Source organism: Dromiciops gliroides, chromosome 2, assembly GCF_019393635.1.
Source record: "Dromiciops gliroides isolate mDroGli1 chromosome 2, mDroGli1.pri, whole genome shotgun sequence".
In the NCBI taxonomy this organism is placed as follows: domain Eukaryota; kingdom Metazoa; phylum Chordata; class Mammalia; order Microbiotheria; family Microbiotheriidae; genus Dromiciops; species Dromiciops gliroides.
This window is the reverse complement of record NC_057862.1, coordinates 319429201-319444612: the sequence shown is the minus strand read 5'-3', so window position 1 is coordinate 319444612 and position 15412 is coordinate 319429201. Positions and strand designations below refer to the sequence as shown.

General features: G+C 36.9%; 1 protein-coding gene across 3 annotated transcripts in view; it reads right to left on the bottom strand.

Moving 5' to 3' along the window:
• Positions 1–15412, bottom strand: part of DCTN4 (dynactin subunit 4) — a 33331-nt gene that overhangs the window by 3038 nt on the left and 14881 nt on the right. For 2 of the 3 annotated variants that reach the window (XM_043985601.1, XM_043985603.1), the window contains exons 5-13: positions 12624–12731; positions 11563–11583; positions 11075–11148; positions 10717–10829; positions 10292–10401; positions 6913–6986; positions 5144–5198; positions 4559–4666; positions 3768–3865 (exon numbers count right to left, since the gene is read on the bottom strand). In XM_043985601.1, coding sequence (XP_043841536.1) covers positions 3768–3865; positions 4559–4666; positions 5144–5198; positions 6913–6986; positions 10292–10401; positions 10717–10829; positions 11075–11148; positions 11563–11583; positions 12624–12731 — 761 coding nt within the window. The remainder of the gene's footprint in view (positions 1–3767; positions 3866–4558; positions 4667–5143; positions 5199–6912; positions 6987–10291; positions 10402–10716; positions 10830–11074; positions 11149–11562; positions 11584–12623; positions 12732–15412) is intronic. The other variant, XM_043985602.1, reaches the window with a different exon arrangement.

The following is a 15412-nucleotide window of genomic DNA, read 5'->3' as shown; positions in this document are numbered from 1 at the left end:
CTGAGGTTAGATTTGAATTCAGGTCCTCCTGAATCCAGGGTCGGTGCTCCATCCACTACACCATCTAGCTGCCCCATGCTATCCAATTTTAAAGGACAGTAATGAAAAGTATTGAGCTACAACCAAGAACTGCTTTAGTAAAATGCTATTCTCCTAAAGTTTTCAGTAATTTTGCTTAATAGCTCATAGTTTTTAATCTAATTTCTAGACCAGGGGTAAGCAAACTGCCACAAATAGGTCACAGGCTGTTTTTTTATGGCTTGTGAGCTAAAAATGGTTTTTACATTTTTAATTAATTTGCCCATCTCTTTATAGATCATCATAAAAGGGTCATTTTTTTTCTAAGGAGCTTAAAACTTTTTACACATATGGACTAGTGCCTGAAACATTATAATATCTTTTCCCTGGAAGTTTGTTTGTTTGTGAAGTGGCATTGGTTTATATATGTTTGCCAGATTTTTTTTTTTTTTTGGTGAGGCAACTGGGGTTAAGTGACTTGCCTAGGGTCACACAGCTAGAAGTGTTAAGTGTCTGAGGTCAGATTTGAACTCAAGGTCCTCGTGACTACAGGGCCAGTGCTCTATCCACTGCACCACCTAGGGGCCCCATAATATCTTTTTTTTTTTGGTGGAGCTATGGGGGTTAAGTGACTTGCCCAGGGTCACACAGCTAGTAAGTGTCAAGTGTCTGAGGCCAGATTTGAACTCAGGTACTCCTGAATCCAGGGCCAGTGCTTTATCCACTGCACCACCTAGCTGCCCCTGCCCCATAATATCTTTATAAGGCAAATATTAATAGTCAAATAATGGTGATGGTTGTTTGTCCTTTGTTCTCAAAGAGAACCATGATATCAGGGTGATGTCATGACTTGCATTGAATTAGATTTAAGTGAGGAAGGGCTGTGCAAGGTCACCAACCTCACTCTCTTCTCTAGAACTATTTGGGCCCAGTGGTAAGATATATATCAGGACAACTGGAGATGGCCCCGGATGTTTAAGGCAGTTGGGGTTAAGTGACTTGTCCAGGGTCACACAGCTACTAAGTGTCTAAAGTGAGATTTTAACTCAGGTCCTCCTGACTCCAAGGCCAGTGCTGTATCCACTGTGCCATCTAGCTGCGCCAGTCAAATAATGGTATATAAAATAAGAAAACTGTAAATTTCCAGATCTGTTTTCTCACAAGTGCATGTAGAATTTTTATATTTAAAACTCTTAACAGGGGGCAGCTAGGTGGCGCAGTGGATAAGGTACTGGCCCTGGAGTCAGGAGGACCTGAGTTAAAAATCCAGCCTTAGACACTTGACACTTACTAGCTATGTGACCCTGGGCAAGTCACTTAACCTTCATTACCTTGCAAAAAAAAAAAATTATACACACACACACCCCATATATATATATATATATATATACACACACACACACATATATATACATATATACATATATATATACATATATACATATATATATATATAGACACACACACACACATAAAAACTAAACAGTAAAAGGACATTAAAGTAAACACTATTCAGTCTATCATTAATATTATTCTTAAGTAATTCAGCTATTTTAACATAAGGCTACCAGTCAAAGTGATATCAAATACACAGTTAGAATATTAATTTATGGAGATCAGCGCTCTATCCACTGTGCCACCTAGCTGGCCCTCAAATACTTTTGAAATATCCATTTAATTGCAATTAATGTATTGATAACAACTCCTTTCACCCATTAAGTCAAGCAGGTCCATAAAGGGCCTTTTACTATTGAATATTATTAGTTTAGTTTGAATATATTTGAGAATAATAAAACTGAATTTATTATTTTGTAATTCAGACCATATGTTCTCCCCCTATTTGTTAGTCTAAAATAAGGAGCTATAAATTCATTAACATAGTTTATAGTTTATATATTAATATTTAGGTAGGTGTGTGTGTGTGTGTGTGTGTGTGTGAAATGAACAAATATGGCGGGTTGGATGGAGCAGTATATAACAAATTTGCTTTGAATTTAGTAGCCTGCTCATATGAGGTAGACAAAATTTTTACTTTTAAAGGAAAGAAAAACAAAAAGGAAAAGAGATAGCCACCATTGTTGCTATAGTAAAATGGCTTTTAACCTCAGGCTGATGGTCTAAAAATGTCTCTGGAAAAGCCTAAAAGAAGGAACTGAGCAAATATGCCCCAAGTACTTTCTGGTTATTATAATTAATTTATTCAGAGTCGGGGGTCTTGCTAGTTTCACCCAAATCCCATATATCTTCCTTTTCTAGAGAGCAAAGACCAAGCTGAACAGGTATGGTAGTGACTAAGAAGTCTGAGGAGCCTCAATTGCGGCGGGGGTTGGGAAGGTACCTACTATTTCTTATATTAAGTAAACTGTTGTGAGAAATTATTATTAATAACTCATATCTTAGGGAGATCTAGAACTTCCCTTCTTCCAAAGCCCTTTTAGAGGCCCAGTTTCTCCTTCATAATAATATTGCATTCGATCTCTTCGTCTTGGTCAGACCTATCCCAAGTTTGCAAGGAATCTAGGTGGGGAGAAGCTCATTGCGTTCTATTCAAGCTTGGGTGGATACGGATTTGTTTGTCTAGATAGGAAGACCTCTCTGTCCAGGGAAGGGTCACTTGAGCCCCACCCCACTGAAGAAGAGAACATTCTTTGAACTGATAGACCAAAACTGGAGATAATCAATTTGTACAGGGGTCAATTCTTGAACACACTGACCATCTACTATTTCAAGGCTATATAACCTGTGTGCCCCACCACGAGGGTCTTTGGTCTGAGAGAGATGGCCAAATGACCATGCTTTTATTAATAACCTGATAGCCTTATTAATAAAATGATTAAATTACTCAGAAACTATGTCTCTCAAATTTTTAACTGTCACGCTGTCCAAATACTATCACACCTTCCTATGTAGTAGTAGTGGTACTCTACAGTATACTAATGATATATATGATATGCTCTTTCCATATGCTTACTCAAATTTTTATATTATAACTGGGAACATAGGAAGGTGTGATAGTATTTGGACAGCGTGACAGTTAAAAATTTGATACTAAGTATCTCAGCAACCTGCTATCACAGATTTGTTGAGACCTGGAGTAGAGAGACAGCTTCTGAGCCTATTTCCTAAACAGGAGAAAATTCTCTGTATATATTGTATAGAGGGACTGAAATTGGGATGCGTCTACTCAAAAGGGGGATAATATTTGGTAGTTCTGACCCAATTAATATCTTTTCATAAAGAATATATTTTTTTGTTTTTTTGGTTTTTTTTGATGAGACAATTGGGGTTAAGTGACTTGCCCAGGGTCACACAGCTAGTAAGTGTTAAGTGTCTGAGGACGGATTTGAACTCAAGTACTCCTGACTCCAGGGCTGGTGCTCTATCCACTGTGCCATCCAGCTGCCCCAAGAATATATTTTTTAAGAAAAGGTTTAGGTGACACAGAACATTAATGTCATTTTCTTAACCAATGCCAAGGAGGATTAAAAAAAAAGACAACTACATATAAATTCAGTTATTTCCTTGGCAAAAAATGCTGTTCTTTTCTGCTATGATTTTATTTGCTAGGCTGAAAAAGTTTAAGTGATACATGTTCAGGTCAAGATCCTCCTGTACATGATTTTACTGGTCAGGCAACAAGGTTTCTGAGATTCAAATCTACTGAATATGCTAAAGTGAGAAAATCTAATTGGGGATTTTGAGTGGTAGTCCAGGTACTAGTCTACTTGGAAGAGAGAAGAAAAACTCACTCAGGGTCGTCCTGAAAATCCTGAGGCTCTGCCAATTCATCGTATTCTGCTGCTGCATCCTTGCCAGCTAGAACAAGTTCCTTGGGAGGAACAACCACCTGAAATGTAATATGAGGAAAATGACACTCCTTAAAGCATCACTTTTCAACAGTTGACCTGTGTATATAAAACTTGGAAAAGCTGATTTAGATATTTAAATGACGAGTTGCTTTACATGATTTAAAACCAAACCAAATCAAACATGTTTGTCTGAATCCAGCTTCAAATCTATTGTGCAAAAGGTACAGAGGCAGAATCATAACTATCTTTCAATCCTCTATTCTACAGGGGAGGAGGGTGAGTGAAATGCTCAAGTTATACAGAAACCTGAATCATTTGTTTTGTGTTTCCTCCCATACCACAACTGTTACCAGAACTATTAGTAAGATTGAAGAAGCGAAAGTTTTGACTATCATTTCCTACATTTGACAGAAGCACCAAGACGCAGTGCCAAAAATCAAACAGTAAAAGGAAAATATAGCATAAAATAACTAAATAATTTAAAGTTAAATGAAGGTGGAGGCCCTCCCCTTCTCTGTCCTGTATAATATACAAAACGTCAGTTTATTAGCTAGTATCAGCTTATACCTGGTGAAAAGATTTTAGTTTAAAAAGTCAAGTGCTAAGCATATTACCACGGATGAAAATGTAAAGAGAACAAATTTCTACCTGAATGATACCCAAATCAAAATGGGTCTTTCTAGGCAAAATCAGAGTATGCTAAAGCAAGCATTAGACAAAGCTATTTCTACCTTTGCAGTACTATTGATGTTATCAGGGTCTCCCTCTTCACATTCCAACAGAGTCACATGGGTAAGGTTCTCCACTGGGTTTGTAAGAGTCAGCAGGACCTGGCTTTCCTGAAGAACAATAAAACATATGCATGATAAGAATATTCAGGTAAACATTAGATTGCTAATATTACTACTACTCTAAGGAACTGGTCTCAAGTTCTAAACAACTGGAACCATGTCATCAAATTATTCTTGGTTAGTCTGTCAGATATTCCAGTAAATTATCCTTTTTTCTGTGCTAAGTTATAATTTGCCAAACCTCTTGAGTACTATGGTCTATATCATCATGGATTTCATTGGCTCCTTTGTCACACATAACCATCACTCTTTTTTACTGACCCTTCTTAGCTGCTGCTGCTAAAAAACATGGAAGAGATGATATCATAGCTGATCACACTTTTGTTGCATCAAACTTCATGCTCTTTTCCATCAGTTTCCTCCCTCCCTCCCTCCCCCCCCTACTCCCTTAATCCCCATCCAAAAAATCGTCATGGAAGAGCTTTCATTTTAACAGATAAGGTGCTCACGAAAAGCAGCACTCACCTTCATGTAGCGTAGGTTTGGGATTGACATGATTCTGACTTCTGGGATATAATTGCTACCAATAAATATGAAATAAATATAAAGAAAACAAATGACCATTAGTTCATCTAAACTCAATACAATTCTGATTCTAATGAAGTTTTTTTTTTTTTTGGTGAGGCAGTTGGGGTTAAGTGACTTGCCCAGAGTCACACAGCTAGCAAGTGTCAAGTGTCTGAGGCCAGACTTGAACTCAGGTCCTCCTGAATCCAGGCACAGACACTTGACACTTATTAGCTGTGCTACCTTGGGCAAGTCACTTAACCCTCATTGCCCTGCAAAACCAACCAACCAAATAAATAAATAAATAATAAAAATAAATGCTTACTGCCAAAATGGGTACAATAGCAATTAATTTTTAAAAATTTAAAATGAAGAATATTAAAAAATAGAAAGATATATATGAAGTAAATGAAGCAGAGAAAAAAGAATTAGAAGACTAGTATAGGCACTATCTAAAAATAAAAATGTGTAAACAACTAGGAAATGAATGGAAAGGGATAGAGAGAGAAACTAATAAGTTGTTATGGATGTAATATACAAAGAAATAAATTTTAAAGTACAGTTGTAATTTTTGTTTAAAATTTATAATTTAAAAAATGTAAACTATATGAGAAGCTGTTGTTGAAATAGTATAAGGAGTTATATTAATCATTTGATCACATAAAGAATACCCTAGGGGAAGCATGACCTTTCAGTTACTAACCACATCATTTGAAACCGCTGTGTGTATCTAGTCTGCCTAGTCCTATTTCAAATACTTGGGCATTTGCACATATCGATTAGAGAAAGGGTGAGAGCCAGCCCTAAATAGAAGGCTGCCATTCATAGGTTTTGTGTATTTAAGTAGATGTTAAAGTTGGAAAAAAAGGCTCTTCTGGATTTCATTTTGTCCAACACTTCTATAGCTCTCCTATATCCTACCAAGGATCTAGAATTAGTTACAATTTTTTTTTGTCTGCAGACCTGTGATTTCATTGTTGTAGGAAACTCCCTTCATCAAGACAGATAAGCAACTGTTCATTTCAGAGTTGCCCGGAGCGCATTTAAGAGTAAAGTGAGGGGGCGGCTAGGTGGTGCAGTGGATAAAGCACTGGCCCTGGATTCAGGAGTACGTGAGTTCAAATCTGGCCTCAGACACTTGACACTTACTAGCTGTGTGACCCTGGGCAAGTCACTTAACCCCCACTGCCCCGCAAAAAAAAAAAAAAAAGAGTAAAGTGAGTTCCTCAGGGTGATAAAACCAGTAGATGTCAGAGGTGGGACCTAAACTGGCTCTCTATCTACCACATCTAGCTACATAAATTTATATAACATTCTGTATTTCTGAAAGCATTTTCATATTTATTACCTTGTTTTAGCCTCAAAACAATGCTGTGAAATAAACAGGGCAGGTATTATCTTCATTTTATAGATAGGACATTGAGGTCCAGGTATGTTAAATAATTTGCCTAAAGGCATAGAATATAAGAGACAGAGCTACATATAAACCTAGTTCTTCATAACTGCTAGTTTAGCATGCTTTCCACCGTGCTTTGCTGAATCCTTTTTAAAAAAATTGTGGCATTTTCTTATTTGTGCAGCTGGCTTCTATACACATAGTTAAAACTAGAAATTATACAGGGACACAAAAATAGGAAGATCATTAAAAAACAAACCCCAAACTGAACTTCTAACCATGAAGAAAAGACCATTTTATAGAGAAAATAACAAACCACCAAAATACTCACACAGCAACAAGTTGGATTTTGAATTTGATGGATGTTGGATTGAATTCTGGTTTACTCAAATTATGTTCACATTTCTAAAAAGGAAAAAGCCAAATATTTAATACATACCCCTGAAAAATGAGAGCTCCTTGCTAACTTATAGGAGTGTTGTTTTCATTGAGAGAGCAGAATTTATTAGCTTTCAATAAAATAACACATATAGTAAAGGAGATGCATTTGAGATGAGGGCAAATATGGCCTTATCTGAAAAATTTCCAAAATGAAAAGAATAGAATATTAAAATCAAACCATTACTATGAAATGACACATATGTGCACTTAGCATTATGTTTTTTAATAATACCTTGTAAGGAATATTGGTATCTGCTTTCTATAAATATACATTCTAAAATAGATAACATCAACACACAAAAAATACTTAAGATCTGCAGAAAGACAAAGCAATAGAAATTAACAAAAAGGTAACTCAGTGACCACATAAAGTGATCAGGAAACAGGGACTCAGAGTGCTAAAATTACTTGGCCACTCTTATACTGAGCTATTGGCAGAGAAAGGATTAGAATCCAAGTCTCTTGAATTCTTGTTCATGCTACAAAATAACAAAAGCTTTAATTTCCACATGTCTAATTCAACATTTATTAACATTCAGTTGTAGAAGAAATCAGGGACCCAAAGATAGAGCCTAGAGGCTACTTTCAAGCAGTTTACAATCTAATGGAGGGGACAGTAGAGCTAACATGTACACAAATTACTAAGACACAAGGAAGAGTATGCTAAGTACAAAGCAAATTTGGATCTAGGGAATATATAATGAGAAATTTTTAGGCACATACATACATATATCTATCTGGAAAGACTATTTTCAATTAGAGTGAGAGGAAGATATTAGAGAAGATTTGATAGAAATGATGACACTTGAGGTGGGCCTTGAAGGAAGAGACTTCAGTGGAGAGTCTTAAGGGACAAAGAATCCATTTGGGGGGTGGGGGGGGGTGGATGATGACATGAACAAAAGCAGAAAGATGGGAGGAGCAGGACAAGAATGTAGGATGATAAATCCAAGCTGGCTAGAATATGGATCCAATACATTAATGGAACAATAGGAATAATAGAAGTCAATGCTAGAAATGGCTAAAACTGGATTGTGGAAGATCAGTTTTTATTTTATTCCATAGGCAAGGGGGCATCATTGAAGGCTTGTGGATAGAAAAGCTATGTTATCAGAGTAATGCATTAGGAAGACTTTCTGAAGTAGTAATCTGAAAGACAGATTAAAAAAGGGACAATTGGGGACAGCTAGGTGGCACAGTGGATAAAGCACTGGCCCTGGATTCAGGAGGACCTGAGTTCAAATACAGCCTCAGACACTTGACACGTACTAGCTGTGTGACCCTGGGCAAGTCACTTAACCCTCACTGCCCTGCCAAAAAAAAAAAAGGGATAATCTAGAGATAGGGAGACAAGTCAGGATGCTACTATGATAGTCTAAGGAAGAAGAGATAAGGTACTAAATTAGGGTGGGTAGAAATGGGAAGAAGAGAACTGTTAAAAAAGTATGTGAATTGCACATGTATAACCTACATCTGACTGCTTGTCCTTGGGGGAGGGAGGGAAGGAGGGATGGAATTTGGAACTCAAAAATTTAAATAAAAATGTTTATTATTATTATTATTTATAAAAGTATGTGGTGAAAGTAAAATGGATAGGAACTAGCAACTGACTGGATGGGGCAGAAAGGGAAGGAGAGAGGAAAGGGAAAAAAATCAAAGATGATGCCAAAGTTTTGAGTTTCAATCATTGAGAAGATGGTGGCATCATCAAAAGAAAGAAATTAGGAGGTAGGGTAGTTTGGAGATTTGGAGAGAAGATAAAGAACTAAGTGTCAGGTAACAGGGGATATTGAATTGAGATATTTAACAGGAAGCTGGAAATTCACAGCTGGAACTCTGGGTTTTGAGAGGTTCAAAATGGAAATAAAAATCTGGGCATCATTTGCATAAAGACGATAAGTGAAGTCATAGGACTGAAGGAAAATTATCAAAAAAGGGAATGTAGACAGTTATGACAGAAGAACAGATTTAGGAAAATCCCTACTTTTTAAAGGCAGAAGGAAGATCAAAATCAAAGGTGACATTAGGATTGATCAGAGATAGGAGAGGAAAAGGGAGAAGAAAATATCAGCGGGGAAGGAGTGATCAAAATACCTAATGCTAATATGAGAGGATAGCAGGGACAGAAAAGAGACCACTGAACTCAGCAATAAAAGTCACTGTTGACTTCAGAGAGGTGTTTTGGTTAAATGATGGAGAAAAAAGCTAGGTTGCCAGAGGGGCTAAGGAACGAGTGGTTGATGAAGCAGTAGAATCAGCAAGTGTAGTATATTCCACCTAGAAGTTCTGCAGTGAAGTTGAAGCAAGAACTGAGGCTTTAACTTGAGTCAGGTAGCAGAGTGAAGGAAAGTTACATTAGGATAGAGGATACCTGAATTTGTTTGTAGGGCCCTGAGGAAGACCCAAGAAAGAGGAGATGGATGAAGGTACTAGAGAGAATGGGATGAGTTTAATTGGTGGAGGTTAGCTCCGATAAGGACTAGGAGGAATGTGCTGATGGAAAAGGAAGAACTGAGAGGTTTGGAGGAGCAGAGCTGAAGAACTTGCCTGAGGATGGCCTCAGCATTTTTAATAAAATCAAAGATGAGGTCATCCATGACAACAGGAGAGCAAAGAATGGAGTGTATGGAGAGGGATATGGGAAGAGGACAAAATTTTGTTATCACTTTAGGTGAGGCCTTTGTTATTTCAGCTGGACTATGTTAATAGCTTCCTAACCTGTCTTCCTGCCCTTAGTCTCTAGAGCTTCTCCAATTCATCCTCCCCACAGCTGTCAAAGAAATTGCAATGTACAGGTATTACCAAGTCACTCCCCAGCTAAAAAGCTGTCAATGGCTCCAGCTGCTCCTCAGCCTGGCATCCAAGGCCCACCACGTGCCTTTCTTGTTTTATTACTTACTAATTACTCTGCATGTAGTATACATTCCAGTCAAGATGGACTATTTTATGTCTCCCTATCTTATGCTATTCTTTCCTTCCTCTATGCCTTAGCACACATTCTCCTTACTGCCTAAAATGGTTTTTCTTCACATCTCTGATTTGTGATGTTTCCTTCAAAGTCCATCTCAGCTGCTATTTCCTTTACAAAGTACAGTGCAATGCAAAAGAGATGCTTGATAAATATTTGTGGAATTGATTGTCTGTATCTGGGTCATAACACGTGTGTTGCCTATGTATATATTTCAGAATTGTTCAAATACTAATCAGTCTTGGTTTGTTCTAGTTACTCAACTGAAAAGATGGCAATTCTCCCCTAATAGCAGACTTACTCGACAACGCAGTGATCGTTTGATCAGCAGATGTTTGTGTCGAGGATAGAGCTGGGAAGCACAGATTGGCTGGAAGTCAGGCTGTAAGAGGCGCTGATGCAGGGTAGTCACTGGGGATTCAAAAGAGAAATTTAAATTGACTTGAAGCTGCAATAATACAAGACATTTAATCAATAATTATAAAGTAATCATCACTGAAATAAGAGGGCCATTATTGCTTTTGTGCATTGTCTTTTTAAGACTACTATTTAAATATAGCTCTGACTCAAAGATCCTTTTACCTTTAAAAAGGTCATATTGGTTTAACATGCTTTCTGATCATTTTACTATTGATAATTATACTAATAATGCCATGCAGTACCTAGAACATGACTAATAAAAATTAAATTCAAAATAAGCTGGAAACAAACGGCAAAGTCCAATACCCTCTGTTAGATTTACTGGTCTTGTATAGTAGTCCTCAGGAAGAGGTTCCACTTCTTCCACAGCTTGCGCTGGCTCAATCTTGATCTCTTTTTGGTCTTCTCCTTCCTTAAGGCTAAAATGATTGGAAATAGCAGTTTACTGAGTTACTTAAGAACACATGGAATTAAAGCAGCAAACATTCCCCTTGATGAATACCCCATTCAGATCACCTTTGAAGATTAATAACATTGATTGGTTCTAAGTATGTACTTTGTTTCTTTTTTCTTGCGACAATTCCAGTTAGAATTTTCTGCCATTCCCAGAATCTTTATAATATCTGCCTTCCTCAAACAATGCCATTTTAATGTCTAAACTTACGAAAGTCCTGCAAGGGTACTGATAGGAGCTCCAGCTCTTGGTCTCTGAAGCCTGGTTCCAAGGCCGTATTTGTCCTAGATGAGAAAAAGTTTCATCAAGATATTTTTATCAGTCTGATTTAGCAAAAGAAAGAATTATGTTTGAGACAGTGTGAGAAGCGCAGGGAACTAAGCAAAGGAAACTAAGCAAAGGAAAGCAAACTTAAAAAGCTCACCTTAATGAAATAAAATGTAGCCTTTTCCCATAATGCTGTTTTTTTCCAATTAAAAAAAATACCATCTACAGGCACTGAAATGATTAAAGCATTGTGAAAGTGAATTTAATTCTAGCTATTCTATCAATCTAGATACTTCTATGACATGAGGGGTGGTAAGATTTTGAGACACAGGAACTAGTAGTCAACTGGAACCCAAGTCATCTAGAGTCTTTTTCAAGAGCTCTTTTTCAAGAGCTTTAGTACCAGCAAAAAACCATGAAAGAGCACTTACCACTACATGAATAGTGTGTTGCTGTGGAGAGCCCCCAAATAGCAGTAGGTTGCAACAGAGACAAAAAAATGCAGCAATAAGACAAAAGCAAACTCATAGAGTAGGCAGATTATATAGCAAAGTTGGAAAAATAGCAAGTGGATTAAATTTTCCTGTTTAAGGATATGCTTGGTTTCATATGTTACTTATTCATTCAGATCAATCCATTGGGATTATTTATTTAAGACTTTGGTGAGGAATCTAGAACAGTGGATCCTCAGCAAATTTTAACAGCTGATTGGTGCTATAGAAAATAGACAAGGATGCCATTCACCATTTCAATCAAAGTACAGTTAACTGGCTTCTCTAGCCTCCCTAAATTTTCATTGGGATGAACTCCTTTCTAGTTCTCATGTGAATTCATGATGTAAATTTTCATGTGAATTCTTTACATGCCTTTATTAGGATAGTAACATATTATAATCCCAGAAATATGTGCCTTCTGTCAGAAAACTTAACCTGCATCATAGCAATGACAGCGCCAAATCCTAACTATTTAACTCTCACTGCTCAAGTGACAACTTATCTCGCCAAATAAGCTGACAAAGAAAAATGACCATAATTCAAAATTCTCAAAAACTCTACTCTTATAAGCTGACTGTTCTTGTACCCATGACACCGAGTGTGTAAAGACAGTGTTCCACAAATTGAGGAAAGATGGGAAGTTCCAAAGAGATGTTTAATGATATTAAAGCTGAGAAGCTACAAGTATCTGGGTGATAATTGTGAACTAAAGGTTGTATGAATGAATTTATTCATTTACTATCTGAGAAGGGAATAACAAATGGGGGAGAATCATAATTTCCCCTCAGAAACTATATAAGATAATAAAAAATTACAGATCTAGGGAAATAGGAAAAGGAGTAATTCAAAATTATTGGCTTTAAAATGAAGGACATGAAAACTCTTTACTTGAAACCTCACAATATCCTAGTTGGATACTCAACTTTAGAAAATCTCTTCTTAGGCACTACAGTTCCTGATCAGTGAATTAGAAAGTCCTCTAGGTACCAAAAGCTCACCGAAAATGCCAGGGGCATGTAGTTTCGACGCCGGGCCAGCTTTTTGCGATCTCGTTCCACTTTTTCCTTCTGAGCCAGCTGCTGGTAATACTCGACCAGTTTGTTCATCTGCAGAATAACAAGAATCAAGCTTTGATAAATAAAACAGCAGTCTCTGTGTCGCTCCCCCCTCCATCCATAATATACCAATCAACAACATTTCTAAGTTCTCAATGATTAAATACTGTACTAGATACTATACTGTGCAGATTTAACTTTTAACAAAGACAGCACTCCTTTTCATAACAACTTATTTTTTGGACTGAAATCCTAATTTTACATAAACAGTAATAGGAAATCAAGGTGTCAGTAAATCATACACTCCACATTATGCTAACTTTTCTACTTTTAGCTATTCAATATACATACCTACACATATTTCAATGTACTGTACTAGGTGCTAGAAGAGATTTTAAATATAAAATTTCTGCCCTTAATTTTTCATTAGGTTACTTTTGCCTCTGGGGCAAAAGAAGCAATTATTTCTAATTCAATTTTATAGTACATCTTTTTGTTTTGCTTTGGCTTCTTTTGGGGGCGAGGGGCAATGGGGGTTAAGTGACTTGCCCAGGGTCACACAGCTAGTAAGTGTCAAGTGTCTGAGGCTGGATTTGAACTCGGGTCCTCCTGAATACAGGGCCAGTGCTTTATCCACTGCGCCACCTAGCTGCCAATTCAATTTTATTTTATTTTCCATTCCAGAGTATCTCTCCCCTGCCTTCTCCCACCCATTGAAAGGGCAAGAAATACAAACACCATTACAAATATGGAGTCATACAAAACAAATTTCTGTATTAGTTATGATCAAGGGGAGGAGAGAGGGAGAAGAAGCAAGAAAAAGAAAGAAAAAAATGCATTACTTTGTACTCTGAGACCATCAGTTCTCTATCAGGAAGTGGCTAGCATTTTACATAATGAGTCCTTTGGAGTTGTGGTGAGTCATTGTGTTGATCAGTTAGGAAGTCTTACACAGCTGATCACCCTTACAATATTGCTATTACAGTGTATATTGTCCTCTTGGTTCTGCTCATTTTACTTTGTATCAGTTCATAAAAGTCTTCCCATATTTTTCTGAAACCACCCCTTTCATCATTTCTTATAGCAAAATAGCATTCCATCACAATTATATACTATAACTTGTTTAGCCATTCCCCAGTTGATGGGAATACCTTTGATTTCCAATTTTTTGCCACCACAAAAAACTGCTGTAACCATTTTTTGTACAAATAGGTCTCTTTCTCTCTCTTTTTAATCTCTTTGGGATACAGACCTGGTAGTATTGCTGGGTCAAAGGGTATGTACAGTTTTATAGCCCTTTGAGCATAGTTCCAGATTGTTTTCCAAAATGGTTGGACTAGTTCATAGCTCCCCCATCAGTTCATTAGTGTACCTATTTCCCCACATCCTTTCCAGCATTTGCCATTTTCCTTTTCTGTCATCTTAGTCAATTTGATGGGTATGAGGTGGTATCTTAGAGTTGTTTTAATTTGCATTTCTCCATTAGTGACTTAGAACATTTATTCATATGACCATTGAAAGCTTTGATTTCTTCCTCCAAAAATGGTCTGCTCATATCTTTTGCCCATTTATCAATTGGGGAATGGCTCTTTTTCTTATAAATTTGGCTCATTTATCTGTATATTTGAGAAATAATACCTTAATCAGAGAAACTTGCTGCAAAGATTTGGGGAAGGGAGTAGTTTCCTGCTTTTCTTCCAATTTTAGCTGCATTGGTTTTGTTTGTGCAAAAACTCTTTAATGTTATACAATCAAAATTATTCATTTTTACCTCCCATAAAACTCTCTACCACTTGTCTGATCATGAACTCTGCAGCAATTATTTCTAAAAGTAGGTGATAGGTTTTATGTCAAGGATCTATAATCAAAGATTCTTCTCACCAATACAATGGTACAAGAAAGTTCTAAAGGACTCATGATGGAAAATGCTCTCCAAATCCAGAAAAAAAAGAACTGTGGAATATGGATGCAGACTGAACCATACTATTTCTTTTGTTTTGGGTGCTGTTGTTTTTCTTTTTTGAGGTTTTTTCCTTTTTGCTCTGATTCTTCTCTTATAACATGACTAATGAAGAAATATGTTTAATGTTATGATACATGTATAACCTAAAAAAAAAAGAATCTATAGTCAAACATTGCTAAACCAAAACAAAGAAACACAATTCATGAATTGATGAAAATGCTATTTTTTGTAAAGCACATGTGGAAATTTAAAATACTTCAGAGTAAGTAGCAGTCAGGATTTGAACCTAGGTTCTCTAATTTCACACTCAGGGGTTTCCACTACAGCATACTGGACAGTTCTGAACATTTATAATCCTGAACTCTTGAACAGGCAAGACAATTTAAATACTTAAGAAATTACTATAAAATGCTAAGAAACATTAATTTTCTTAGGTTTCATCTTTTATATCTGAAGGGCTGTGTCCATAAGCCAGTAATACTACAAAACTGCACAGAACCATAAAATCTCAGACAAGACAGAATCTTAGAAGGCCTTCAGTTCAACTTGTTCCTGGACAAGAATTCCCTTTATAACATCCCTGACAGGAGATCCTCAACTTCCACTTAAAAACCTCTGGTGAGGGGCAGCTAGATGGCGCAGTGGATAGAGCACCGGCCCTGGAGTCAGGAGTACCTGAGTTCAAATGCGGCCTCAGACACTTAACACTTACTAGCTGTGTGACCCTGGGCAAGTCACTTAACCCCAATTGCCTCACTTAAAAAAAAAA